This window comes from Alosa pseudoharengus, unplaced genomic scaffold, assembly GCF_046254945.1.
Source record: "Alosa pseudoharengus isolate Yale_2024_CS ecotype anadromous, Long Island Sound unplaced genomic scaffold, YU_APseudo_1.1 YU_APseudo_1.1_scf_10, whole genome shotgun sequence".
NCBI classification, from domain to species: domain Eukaryota; kingdom Metazoa; phylum Chordata; class Actinopteri; order Clupeiformes; family Clupeidae; genus Alosa; species Alosa pseudoharengus.
The window spans coordinates 36,737,305-36,750,232 of NW_027468565.1; the positions used below are offsets into that span (position 1 = coordinate 36,737,305).

The window sequence follows — 12,928 nt, forward strand, 5'->3', positions numbered from 1 at the left end:
CTTAAAGAAGACTACACTGTGTTGCAGGAGACGGAGGGGATGAAAGTAGGTGTGGCTGATCTGATCACCCACTGGGTAAAAGGGTCTCCTGATGGCAGCAACAGAAACTCCCCATCCAGACCTGCGGTGAGTTAGCCACACCTGCACACCCAGACCCATGCCTGTGATCTCCTCCGCCCCTTCCAAGGTCACCCCAAAGCAGTCCCATGGCTTGGCTGCTCTGCTTCAGCTTTTTTCAGTAGATGCACTGATTCATGATGTGTGTACATTACACTGATTCATGATGTGTGTACTGTGTACATGATTTTTGTTCAAACACACACACACACACACACACACACACACCCACACACACACACACACACTCACACACATATACTCCATGCTGACAAAACATACCTGTGCTGTCAAGTCTGTTGGAGACAGTTGCATTGGAATGTGAATATATCTTGTAGAGATGTTTTAGATTATAGTACTACATGAGTGGTGGATTATCATTTAGATTATAGTACTACATGAGTGGTGGATTATCCGCATTTGGAGTTCACACCCTTGCTCTTCTCTTGGCCCAGCCACCCACCCCTTTCCTCTCGTCCTCTACTCTCTCTCGCTCCTCCTCCTCCTCCTTCATGTTCACCCTCTCACCCGTTTCCATGGCTGCCACCATTCCGATATTGGATACAAAACAATTTATTTGAATTTCCTTTCACCCTTCGAAAGAAAGTCTGTTATAGAGGTTAGAGAGTGAAGTTTTGTGTATGTGTGTTTGTGTGTACGTAAAGTGTGTTTCCATTTATTTGATGGTTTACACAAACAGGCTCACTGGCCCAGTCCTAACCCCGTCTGTATATGGTGACCTTATCACACAGTGTTTACATTCCATTGTTTTTGAGTGCTTTGTATGATTTTGGTGGTTCTGAAACAGAAAAATATGGAAACGCTATTATTTGGCAAATGAATGCTGACAACATTTGATGAACAGCGTAAGCTAAATCTATCCTTCAGGGTAGATTCAGTGATATGATCATATTTACTATTTATTATCACGTGTGTTTGACAGCAGCACCCGAAGAGTTCTAGGTCTCCCTAGATGAGAAACACCTGGGACAGACCAAAAGGGGAACATAAAATTATATAGCATTTGAGTGCCACCTTGTGGATGTTAAGATGACTGCAGATTTTTTTTTTGTCAACTATACACTCTGCTGTAAAAGTCAGCCTGAAATTTTCCAACCTTCCAGTATTTTTGCAGCTCTCTTCACTTCAAATCTTGTATTACAGCTGCTTAATATTTTGGTGTACCTCTCAGACATTTTTTAGAGAGGTTAAAATTACTGTTCATGGTTATTAACAAGAGTGCTGATATTTGGTTCTCATTTTGTTCCCAGGATGTGAAACCAGGTGATGTGCTGCAGAAGAAGAATCTTTGGGAGATTATAGGAGAGAACTCTTCATCAGGCAAACCTGGGTTAGGAGGAAAGGTGAGCTCATGATAGTCAGCAAGCAAACTTTTTTTATCAGTTTGTGGGATCTGTTTGCCTATGTGGTAGTTTGTGTCAGCCTGTCAGTAATTATCAGAGCAATTTATGTTTTATTTATGTTTCAAGGGCAATCCTTCTGGAAAGAGGTACAAATTTGTTGTGACTGGCCATGGCAAATACGAGAAGATCCCTGTAGATGATGAGGATTATTGTGATTTTTCAAATGGAAAAACAGGTGAGATCGTGGACCAGTAGCCCTTTTCACTGACTATATCTCTCTATCCTAAATGATATGCATGTCCATGTGAATTGAGTGACAATTATTTAACATTAAGTAAAAAGAAGAAAGATGAAGCATTAATAACATAACAACAATTCCCCTTGATGCCATGTGTTATATACTCTTATACAGTGTACTAATTTGCATAACATTTAGACTTGGTAACAATTTGGTACGCAATCCATTAACATTTTTCAGTTAATTACTAATGTTTCTTATCTCTCTCATTTAAGATATTTTATCAGTGGCAAATTAATGTTGCAAGTAAATTGCAATGCAAATTTTTACCAATGAATTAGTACACTGCCAAGAGAAGGATTAAGTTCTAATATCGAATTAGTAGTAAGCTTTAAAAAACTGTTGATTTAAACATGGCATAAGAGGAAGGATGAGAACATGTAGTTGGTGAAGCACTATGTCCTTATAGCACCAACTGTGTTTTGGGGCTAAAGGTTTTCATTGTTATGTATTGTTTTATACAAGAAAAAACAAGTTTCAAATCAAGTTCTGACAACTCAGGAAAGCATCCAAGACATATTTGATGTCCAAATGTAGCTATTTTTCTGCTTCAAAGCTAAACTTTTTTCACATGGCTTTTAGCAAGTTATGGTAGTTTATGGCTTCAGGACCACAAAATACACAACACTAAACTAACATTCATATAATATCACACTCTTTTCAACTAGCAAGTTGATAAGTGATAGAAAATGTGTTTACAGTTACCAATGTAGTTTTTAACACAGTATGACATAGACAGTAATTTCCGTCAGCATATCTCCCTTTTGTACTGTAGCAGGGAATGTATAAGAAATAAAAGAACATAGGAGAGACAATATACAGTCTACATACTTAGAGGTCTGAATTCAGACATCATCTATTTCTATTAAATCTAAATGAATGAATTAAATGGTATTACCATTGATTTGATTAATGACATTTAATTATTAATTACATGTAATTAAGTTGATTAAATGGTGGGTCCTATTTGCTGGCAAAACAATGTACCGGTAACTGTAGGAGTGCATGTTATGTTTTTGGTACTGATTAAATGTTTTGATGACCTGGAGCCAAAATTACTATTATTTGCCATGTGAAAACCTTTTGTGCAAACAAAAGAGTTTGCAACAAATGAACACCAAGCATGCCTGAGATGAGAAAATACATGGTACATGTCTGAAATTAGATTTGTTATTGGGTTACTAAAATAAATTAACATTAAACAAATTTCACCCATATATGGTATTTCATACAAAAATGACTATTATGGACCTTTCTCCTAATCAAGCCATTTTATTAGAAAAATACTGTATATAAAATAACATTAGCTTACACAATGTACTTCAACATCTGAAGCATCTTACACATCACTGTCAACACAGACACAGTGTACTTAGCCGCATTTAAACGTAATAACATCCATGCATTGGGAAAAGCAAAGGTCCAAACTTACCATACTCACAAATGCTACTCCATTTAACACCACCCTGCACTGCCACCATTAAAATTATCTCTGTTTGTCCTCTGCCAATGTCAGCCATGCATTGTGAATTACAGTCACTTTCCACATCATCAACCTCACCCCAACACCTCTCTTCCTTTGCGTAGGCCACAGAATAGAGCTTTGCCACCACCTGACACCATGCTGCTCTCGGACGTCCTGCTCATAAAGGCTGACCATCTATACTGTGCTCTCCAAGCATGCAGTTAACTTAAAGCATGCACTAGTCACTGGGATCTAGCATGCATCGCATATCCATCTGCTTGCCTTCTTCATGTGAGGGTCACTGTGGATTCAGACAGCACAGTATTTACTCTATACATCCCTGACTCAGAACCTCTCACCCAGGATTCCAACGTCCCATATCATGGCCATTTCCCCACCCACACACACCCCTTCACTCTTCCCCCGTTCTCATTTTGCCTACAGCTGTGGCTACTGCCCGCTGCCATTGTCCTGTCAGACAGGCCCTTGTGCTGGGATGTTACACTGAGTACACTGAGAAGGAAAAAAAAAGACAGTAATAAGCTGATGAAACTAATGACCAAAATAACAATCGGCAAATAGCCGTGTATTCATTATCACTAAGTATCCTCTGTTGTATAGCACCATCTTGTCTTAGAAATACAAACATTTACTTAGAAATACTAAAAATACTGGTGTGACCTCACCATGGTTTTATGATTAGTATTTTGTTGGTATAGTGACACATGTTTAATGCAGAAAATTGACATATCTGCAGGGTTCACCAATGATTTAATACATGAAAGTTTTTAATTTAATTCTAACCCAATTCATTTGTTTGATGGAGTGTAGTTACAAATGGTGTATGATGTTTTTGTCTTTATAATGTAACAACAAATATGAAGCACTGAGCATATTATATGAGATATATATATATTTCCCTTTTCCCTACGTCAATGCTGAATAAAACAGACTACTTATGTCTGAGAAATTGGCACCAGGATAGATTTGAAATTTTCCTAGATAAATAAACAAGTTTACAGTCTGCTCTTCAAGTGTAAAACTGGACGTTGAAATATAAATATTTTATTACTATGAAAGATTCAGAGCTTGTTTGATTAATTATTAGAACTGTACACTATTTATTTAACAAGAGAAAGGAAACAGATTACCGGTACCCATATCAATTAAGCTTCAGTGGGTTTTGATGCATTGAATCCTTTTGCTGTTCTGTTGAATTGTTTTGGTTCCTCATCCTTCACATGGCGGCCTATGAGGGCCATTTCAAACACGGTGGACATCTTAGTCACTGGTCGGGATGCTGCTTCTCTCAGCCTTTTAGCATCGAAACGAGGACTAAATAGGAGGACTGGCAGGCGATGTGCGAAGGCAGGGATCTCCTCGGGTTTAGTCGCCACTTGCTTCTCCAGCTCCTTCTTCTCCTCCTCGCTTTTGTCGGCCATGATCTGTTGCATGATGTTCTCTTTGGTGGAGAACATCTGGAAGAGGACGGCATCCCACATCTTGGTAGCTCGCGGGGAGTCTTTGCCCTCTGACGGCTGGCTAGATGACGAGGCTTCGTCCTCGTCTTTTTTCTTCATGATCAGCTTGGGCAGTTCCCCATTGGGTATTTCTTTCTTGGGCTCTGTGGCAGAAGCTGGTGGTTGCTCAGGGAACTTGGGTTCCTCCACCTCCACCACCATGTGCTTCTTGAGGCGTGACCATCCACTGAGCTTCGATTTCATCATCCCTTTAGGTTTCTTGACTACTTTCAGGAGAGGCTCTGCTTTCGGGAAGGTGCTTTCTTCTTTCTCATTCTTTTCCTCACTAGTTTTTGTTAGTGTTGGTTCACCAGCCTTTGATTCAGTTTTTACTTCTTTAATGGGTTTTTCTTCATCAGCCGGCTTTTCCTTTGGTTTTGTCACAGGCTGGGCCCCACTCTGATCTGTTTTAGGTGGCTCACTGATTTTGGGTTTGGGACTGAGGATGGAACTGATCGATTGTGTCCCTGATGCTTTCACAGTTAAGGTCCCTAAAGCAGAGTCTTTTGGCATGGCTGGTTTTGTAGACACTTTACTTTGCTCCTTAACAATCTTGCTTTTAACATCTTGTTTCTTTGGTTCATCTGAGTCTTTCTCAGAGGTCTTTGACTTTGTAGATTGAGCTGCAATTTGTTTTTGCGCGGGAGGGATCTTAACCCCTGGTGTTGGAGTCTTTGGTTTAGGCGGCACAGCAATTGCAGCTTTGCCTTTTGGTGTCTCTGTTACAGAGGCTTTAGGCACAGTTGAAGTTGCTGGGCTCTTGGCTTGTTTTGCTTCAGTAACCTGTGGTTTAGCCCTCTCAACCACAGGCACTGGTTTAGTCTTAGGCAGTAATGCAGGTGATTTCTTGGCCTCTTGAGTCTTTGCACCCACAAAGGCCTTAATTTCTGTACTCTTTTGGGTTGGTGCCTCAGCTACAGTAGTTTTCACTTGCTGTTCACTGGGTACCTCCACTCTTGGTGCTTCTGCACCCAAAGAGGCCTTAGTTTCTGTTCTCTTTTGAGTTGGTGCCTCAGTTACGGTAGTTTTCACTTGCTGTTCACTTTGTACCTCCACTTTTGGTGGTTCTTGTGAGGACACTTGCTTCTCAGGTCCTTTCTGCTCTTCAGGTTTCGGTGACTCTGCAGTTGGTGTTTTAGGTCTAGATATACTGTATGAGGGTGCCATTGTTTGTATGCCCCCATGAGCAACGTAGGCTGCCGGAGTTAAGCCATAATATGTTTTAGGTGTGCCTCTTGCACCACCGTGTGTTGGGGTCTTGGGCCTTACTCCTATTATTGGTTTCAAGGCCTGGGCGTGGCTTTGGGCTGACTTTGTTTTTGTAGACCCTGCTGAAGGTGTTGAAGTCTTAGCAGCAACTTTTGGTTGCTGATATCCAGTCTTTGGTGTGACAGGTTTGGAAACTTCTTGAGTGGGAGTCTTAGGTCTCTGAGTGGCAGCTGAACTCACAGTGATTGCAGGTTGAAGTGTTGCTGTTGCAGGCGGTGGCACCAAAGGTTCTATGACACTCGTCTTTGGTATTGATTCTTGGGTCTCAGGTTTTGGCAAGACTTCAGTAGATGTTTTAGCTGTGGAGGTTCCCAAGGATTTCAGTTCAACATCACCATTTGGAATACTTACTTTGGGCGGTTCAGTCTCTAATGGTTTCTGGCTTAACTCTCCAGATACAGAGAGTAAAGTTGGTGTTTTAGATCGCCTTCCCTCGTATTCTGGGGAGACAGCAAATAAAAGCGGATTAGGTCTTGATATTTCAAATACAGGTGTCTTGGCACGCACATGATGCGAAGGGGTCTTTGGTCGCCCAGTGGGAGTTTTTGATACAGTTATCTCTACTGTTGGTGTTGTAACTCTTTTGATTTCAGTTGTAGGAGTTGAACCTCTTTTTGGAGTTGTACCTTTTTTGACATCTGATGTTGGTGTTGCTCTGCCTCGCATTTCAGAAGTTGGAGTTGTCCCTCTTTTGACTTCAGAAATTGGCATTGTTCTTCCCCGAGTTTCAGAAGTTGGTGTTGCTCTGCCCCTCATTTCAGAAGTTGTTCCTCTTTTGACTTCAATAATGGGAGTGGTCCTACCCCTCATCTCAGAAGTTGGAGTTGTCCCTCTTTTGACTTCAATAATGGGAGTGGTTCTACCCCTCATCTCAGAAGTTGGAGTTGTCCCTCTTTTGACTTCAATAATGGGAGTGGTTCTACCCCTCATCTCAGAAGTTGGAGTTGTCCCTCTTTTGACTTCAGAAATGGGAGTGGTTCTACCCCTCATCTCAGAAGTTGGAGTTATCGCTCTTTTGACTTCGGGAGTTGGCGTTATTCTACCCCTAATTTCAGAGGTTGGAGTTGTTCCTCTTCTACCATTAGATGCTGGTTTTAAAAGTCTCATAGGAGATGTTCCTCTTCTCGGTTCAGGTGTTGGTGTTCTACTCCTGGGTCTTGGTGATGGCGATCGCCCATAATAAGACAATCTACCTTCTGTTGTTTCATGCAGTGGTGCTGTTGTTGTCTCATAATATGACGTCTTCGCAGTATATACTGTGATTTGGGGAACTTCAAACATCGGTCTGGAGGAGGTCCTAATGACATCATAAGCATTAAACTTTGGACTCGGTGCTTTGTGGGTTACCAAAGTGATAGGTGTAAGGTATTTAATAGGGGCAACAGTCTTAGCAGGGGCAGGAGCAGGAGCAGGTGCAGGTGCAGGGGCTGAAGACACAGTTGAAATCACAGGTACTGGCACTGGAGGTGCTTCTGAAGCTGGCTTTGTAGCAGGGACTCTTGAAATCTCAGGTGCAGGTACAAAGGCAGGGACAGGTGTGACGGGAGACACGGGAGAGGGAGGGGTACCCCCGTGCGACGGGTGTGCCTCAGCATGGCTACCTGGGCCCGGGGATACCCCTGCAGGTCGCAGTGGGGGCGTGTACGTGATACGTGGGGTTACGGCACGAGCGGCAGGTTGGCTCGGAGCTCCATACGGCTGAGGGGAGAACCTGGCGGTCTTGCCGTACGTAAAGCCTCGATGGTGAGGGTACGGAGAGGCCACATGCTGGTAGAGGGGTCTGACGCTGAATCGGGGGTGCAGAGTTGCGTACGTCGGCATCTCGGGCGTCCTGGGAGGGGTGGAGTGGTCGCTGCGTTCCAGGTCGGGACTGGCCTCGTTTACAGGGGACAAGCTCGAGCGGAAAGGGAGGGGTATCTGTTGGGATTGTTGGGCGGCCTTCTTCTTGGCACTCTTCTTAAGTAGTTTCTGAAGGCGGGCATTGTCCTTGCCAGGTTTGGGCAGCAGGGGTGGGGGGTACTGCTGGGACAGCAGGCCCGGACTGAAAACAGCCCCATAACTCATAGCTCTGAGGAAATCAGCCCCCTACAAAACAATACAAAATATATTTAAAAGACAAGTAATTTTACATATATCCTTTAATCTGACACTGTTAGGGTAATTTAAAGAAGACACACATAGTTTATCAAACATGGGAGCATGGGACATGCACATTTTATGCCTTAGTAAATAAAGATTTGCGAGGCAGAAGCTAATTCGCTGAAAGGAATTAGCATGAATTTCTTCATTTTGAATATGACAGATGTTTAGCTGTCAGGCGTTGGTGTCATTTTTTAGGTTTTTAATGTGTGTGTGTTTTTTTTTTTCAGGTCAATTATGCCATGGTGACTTCTAAGACATCAATGACAGCTGATCATCCTAAAGGGAAGTAGAATCAACTGGTGTGGTTTCACACAAGCCTTCTATAGCCATTCTGTATTGTACACACTTCTGCTCTTAATACCACACATTAGGCACCTGACATGTTATATGTTCCCACTTGCAGTTAGCTCTAACTTTGTTCTCTTGTCATCATGTTAAATGTCCAAGATGTCTGTCTAAGATGTCTATCTATGATATTTGTTTTTGTATGAAAAGAACTTAAATGTATCATCCTTAACAGTACAACTATGCAAGCTTTACTGAACTGCCATCATGTAAAAGAGCCAGGGGATCTTCCTGAATGTTTGATTTATTCAAGGCAAGGGCATACATTTTAAATTAGTATCATGATTGCTTTTACATATTTGATAAATTGCTTATCTAAAATCAATGCATAATTATGCAGTTGGCTATATGTTTATGCCAATGCTAACAAGCATTGTTGAAAACTTTGTATTGTCCACTCTGTGATTTCCACTTTTGTAATTCAGACTGATACATAACAGAGGTGGTGACAGAACTGTGGTTCTGATTGGTTGTTGCATCCTGTGATTATATAAGCACACAACATTCCATGCACAAAAAAAAATGTTTTTACTGATATATGTTTCTTCATTAGTGGTCCTAAGCTTTCTTTCTCTTCCACTATTTAATGATTTGCATTCCAAACCATGAGAATAAAGATGTATTGCCTTTCACAAATATTAAACACATATTTGAGGTCTTGAAATGATAACATGTTAATATAAAGCTGAACACTGGAGTAAGACCCTCAGCATCTTTAATATGGTCTGTACTATCTATCCAATCTGTGTGAGGGACCTTTTTCTAATTGTGAATACATTTTAGTTGGTACTTCAACTAAATTATCTATATGATCATGTAAAATACACAGTAATTTTGACTTTCAGCAAATGTGACACATTTAAGTCGTAAAACCTGGCTTGATTGGAATTCCAAATGCTCTAACCATGTCGTTTTTAAAACAGTTCCATCCCTGTATCACCCTTGTTCTGTTGAAGTTCTTTTGAAGTGTATTTTTTTCAAATGCAATAAAATATTTTATATGGTTAATATGTAAGGCAATTCATATGTAATTGCCTTACAGTCTCATTTTGCCTTGTTTCAAAACACAAAACAAACACTAGATGTGGGCCTATTGCTGTTTTCCCTGTGTTACTCTTTTGGCCTCATGTATCAGGCTCTGTGGAACACCTGACAGGGAAGTGGCATTAAGGGCAGCCGTGGCCTACTGGTTAGAGCTTCGGACTTATAACCGGAGGGTTGCCGGTTCGATCCCCGACCAGTAGGAACGGCTGAAGTGCCCTTGAGCAAGGCACCAAACCCCTCACTGCTCCCCGAGCGCCGCTGTAGCAGGCAGCTCACTGCGTCGGGATTAGTGTGTGCTTCACCTCACTGTGTGTTCACTGTGTGCTGAGTGTGTTTCACTAATTCATGGATTGGGATAAATGCAGAGACCAAATTTCCCTCACGGGACTCAAAAGAGTATATATACTTATACTTAGTAGCCGTGTCTATGGCTAGAGTCTGGAGTTTAGTGTTTCTATGGCTAGAGTCTGTTACTCTGTCTGTGGTTATAGTCTAAAGTGTATCATGTCTGTGGTTAGAGTCCGTAGTTTGCAGTGTCTAGAGTCTGTAGTTTACAGTGTATGTGGCAAGAGCCATTGAGCTCACTGTGTCTGCAGCTAGAGTCTAGAGTTTACATCTGTGGATAGAGTCTCGAATTTACAGTATCTGTGGTTAGACTGGAGTTTACCGTATCTGTGGTTAGACTGGAGTTTACCGTGTCTTAAGCTAGAGTCCGGAGTTTACCATGTCTGTGGCTCAAGTCTGGAGTTTACCGTGTTCAGAGTCTGTCGTGTCTGTGTTTAGAGTGGAGTTTAAAGTGTCTGTGGCTAGAGTTTTCAGTTTTAAGTGTCTGTAACTTTGAGTCCGAAATTTAAAGTGTGTGACTACAGTCTGGAGTTAACCATGTCTGTAGTTTGACTGTGGAGTTTACCCTCTCTGTGGTAAGATAATGGCGTTTACTGTGTCTGTGGTTAGATTCTGGAGTTTAAAGTGTCTGTGACTAGAGTCTGTTACAGTGTCTGAGGTTTGAGTCTGAAGTTTACGTCTTCGTAGCTAGAGTCGGGAGTTTACCGTGTCTTTGGTTCGAGTCTGGAGGCTGAGGCTGCTGGCTCCCTGGGCCTAATTTTAGGCGGAACACCAGAAGGAGAAGAGGAGCCGGTCTCTCACTCTCTCCCTGTCATGGCGCTCGGCTCCTGTCCACTCTGCATCACTTTCACTGTCCTGTAAGTCAACACTCCAGCGATCCTGTCCTGGGTGGGGCTTTTATGCGGCACCACCGACCTGAGAACGTATCCATTACATTATAAGTGACAAAATTTACAACCGATCTGATTTTTTTTCACTGGGGGTGAATATCACAGAACTGACCCATGTCTAAACCCAGTGTCAGATGAGTGCAGTTTCTATTTTTAAAAAAACACTGTAAGATGGTGCATGTTATTAAAAAATCATAGCAGAGTCCCCTCCACTCTTACTATGGTGTGCTAAAAGGAACAGTAGAATTGTTCTCTATAACAATTTTGGGCTGTTTCAGTGTTTTTACATGAACTCATAAACATACGCTCTCAGATTGTACACACTTGAATCTGTTGGCTGCATCTGTTATTATTCTGTCATTATTGGACTAATAGTATATTTCATTTAATCCCTGGTTTTATGCTGTATTAGAAGGTCTAAGATAACATGTACTCTTTCATAACATAAATAACCTCTTGTAGACATTTTTATTGCAACACTATCACTTTTTTGCCAGGAACATTAACTAGAACCATATGGTACAGTAAAATAAAGATGTCTGACTTTATGCTCTTAACATTTTAAAATATCAGTCCCAGTTCAAATGTAGGCCAGGCCTGGCCTGACAGACTTTTAAAAGAGCCTCCCTGTCCTGCAGGAACTGAAACTCAGTCTGCTCAGTGACACATGAGAGGAGGTCATCCTTTTAAGGCACTGGTAGGTTAAGCATCCTGGAGCACCTCCAAGAGGCAAGTTCAAAAGAGGAAAGGGTAATTATAGCCAGGCAATAAAACTAAGCACTACACAATTGCATTTAGAGAACCATCCTTAGCAAAAAATGATAAGCATTGCAAATGCTAAAGACATAGTTAGTTCACAAGAAGCTGGGCTACAAGGGCAGAAGAGAGATACTTTGTGCGGGTGTGGGTGTGTGTGTGTGTGTGTGTGCGAGGGAGTGAGAGAGAGTATGTGTGTGTGGGATATATATAGCCTTACCAGATGATGATTGTATAAGATGACAGATGGCACACTTTAGACACTTTAGTCTTTAGTCTCCTTTGAACAAATCAAGAACACCAAGACTCAAGATACACGAAATGACCCATCAATCTCTGATGAATGTAAGTACAAAATGATGACCAACACTGATTTGGTTACAGTTAGGAGCTATTTATAACAAGGAATGTTTTCATTTAAAGTCATAGAAGTCTTTTGCCAAAAAGAAACTTCAGGTGAAATTCAGGTGGTCCTTTTACACTCTTTAAGACCCTGTTCAGTGGACCCACTGATCTCGTGAAGCTTACGCCTACTTTGAGGGGGGGGGGGCACCTATGCACTGCACTGTTAATTTCCCTGAGCTCACACCATGCCGGCAACAACCAACGCACCTTCCGCGAGCCGCACCAAGCAGAAAAAGTGAAATGGGATGGTGGTTTTACCTGTGAGTGAGACTGCTGCTCGCGGGGCTGCCGGTTGCGCCTGCTTGTCCCAGCCTGGTGTGTCAGAGCAGGCGACTCATGTCAGGCTCAACTCTACCCCCTTCCTACAAATGGAAGAGACAGGCTCCATAACAGTCCAAAAATAAAATCTGAGCCCTTTACTCAGAATGCGCTCCGTGGTGACGGGCCACAGGCTCCCAGCAGCAAGGCAGGGGGTGTGTAGAGCACCTTAGATACCCCCCACCCTCCCACTCACCCCTCACAAACAGCCCTCCTGCCCCCCCCCCTCCCCCAGTCGCCTGCTGCCTCCGGATCCGCTATCCAATGCTCCCCTTGCCTGACAGCCCACCCACCCATCTAACTCAGTAGTAGAGTGGCTGTAGGGTTGCTGCCCCCTGCTGGCAAGTATGAGCCACTGCTACTCCCAGCCCACAGATCCCCATGGCAACCTCGGCCGCCCCAGCTGAGAGACCTGTCATAGCACAGAGGGTGATGGGAAATGGAGACGAAGAAGGCACGAGATGCATGAGCCTAAGCATCCCTGGGCATCGTCGGACGGGTGGCAGAGCTCCCCAAAGATGCCTGATGGAGTGATGGATGGACGAGCATCCTTCTGTGGTCCACACTAGCAGGGACATACCACTCACTCAAATGTTGGTTAAAATCACTCAGATCACTCAACACTCTTTTAGACTGAAATCCCTGAATCT

At 42.7% G+C, this 12,928-nt stretch overlaps 2 protein-coding genes across 4 annotated transcripts in view; one reads left to right on the forward strand and one right to left on the reverse strand.

Annotated features, from left to right (window-relative positions):
• Window positions 1–9,528, forward strand: part of lsp1a (lymphocyte specific protein 1 a) — a 31,608-nt gene extending 22,080 nt beyond the window's left edge. For 2 of the 3 annotated variants that reach the window (XM_076271457.1, XM_076271458.1), the window contains 4 exons: window positions 28–126; window positions 1,389–1,481; window positions 1,608–1,716; window positions 8,403–9,528. In XM_076271457.1, coding sequence (XP_076127572.1) covers window positions 28–126; window positions 1,389–1,481; window positions 1,608–1,716; window positions 8,403–8,428 — 327 coding nt within the window. In that variant the 3' untranslated portion in view covers window positions 8,429–9,528. The remainder of the gene's footprint in view (window positions 1–27; window positions 127–1,388; window positions 1,482–1,607; window positions 1,717–8,402) is intronic. The other variant, XM_076271459.1, reaches the window with a different exon arrangement.
• prr33 (proline rich 33) lies at window positions 3,611–12,463 on the reverse strand. Its single transcript, XM_076272392.1, has 4 exons — window positions 12,219–12,463; window positions 11,776–11,835; window positions 10,615–10,824; window positions 3,611–8,118 (listed from the first exon to the last, which is right to left on the reverse strand). Exon 4 carries the CDS (start codon window positions 8,095–8,097, stop codon window positions 4,411–4,413), a length of 3,687 nt encoding a protein of 1,228 aa, XP_076128507.1. The 5' UTR covers window positions 8,098–8,118; window positions 10,615–10,824; window positions 11,776–11,835; window positions 12,219–12,463; the 3' UTR covers window positions 3,611–4,410.
• Window positions 12,464–12,928: the final 465 nt, after the last annotated feature.

What these genes read in the sequence shown, in the direction of transcription:
- prr33 (XM_076272392.1), bottom strand. Translation starts at nt 8,097, where the DNA reads ATGAGTTATGGGGCTGTTTTCAGTCCGGGCCTGCTGTCCCAGCAGTAC.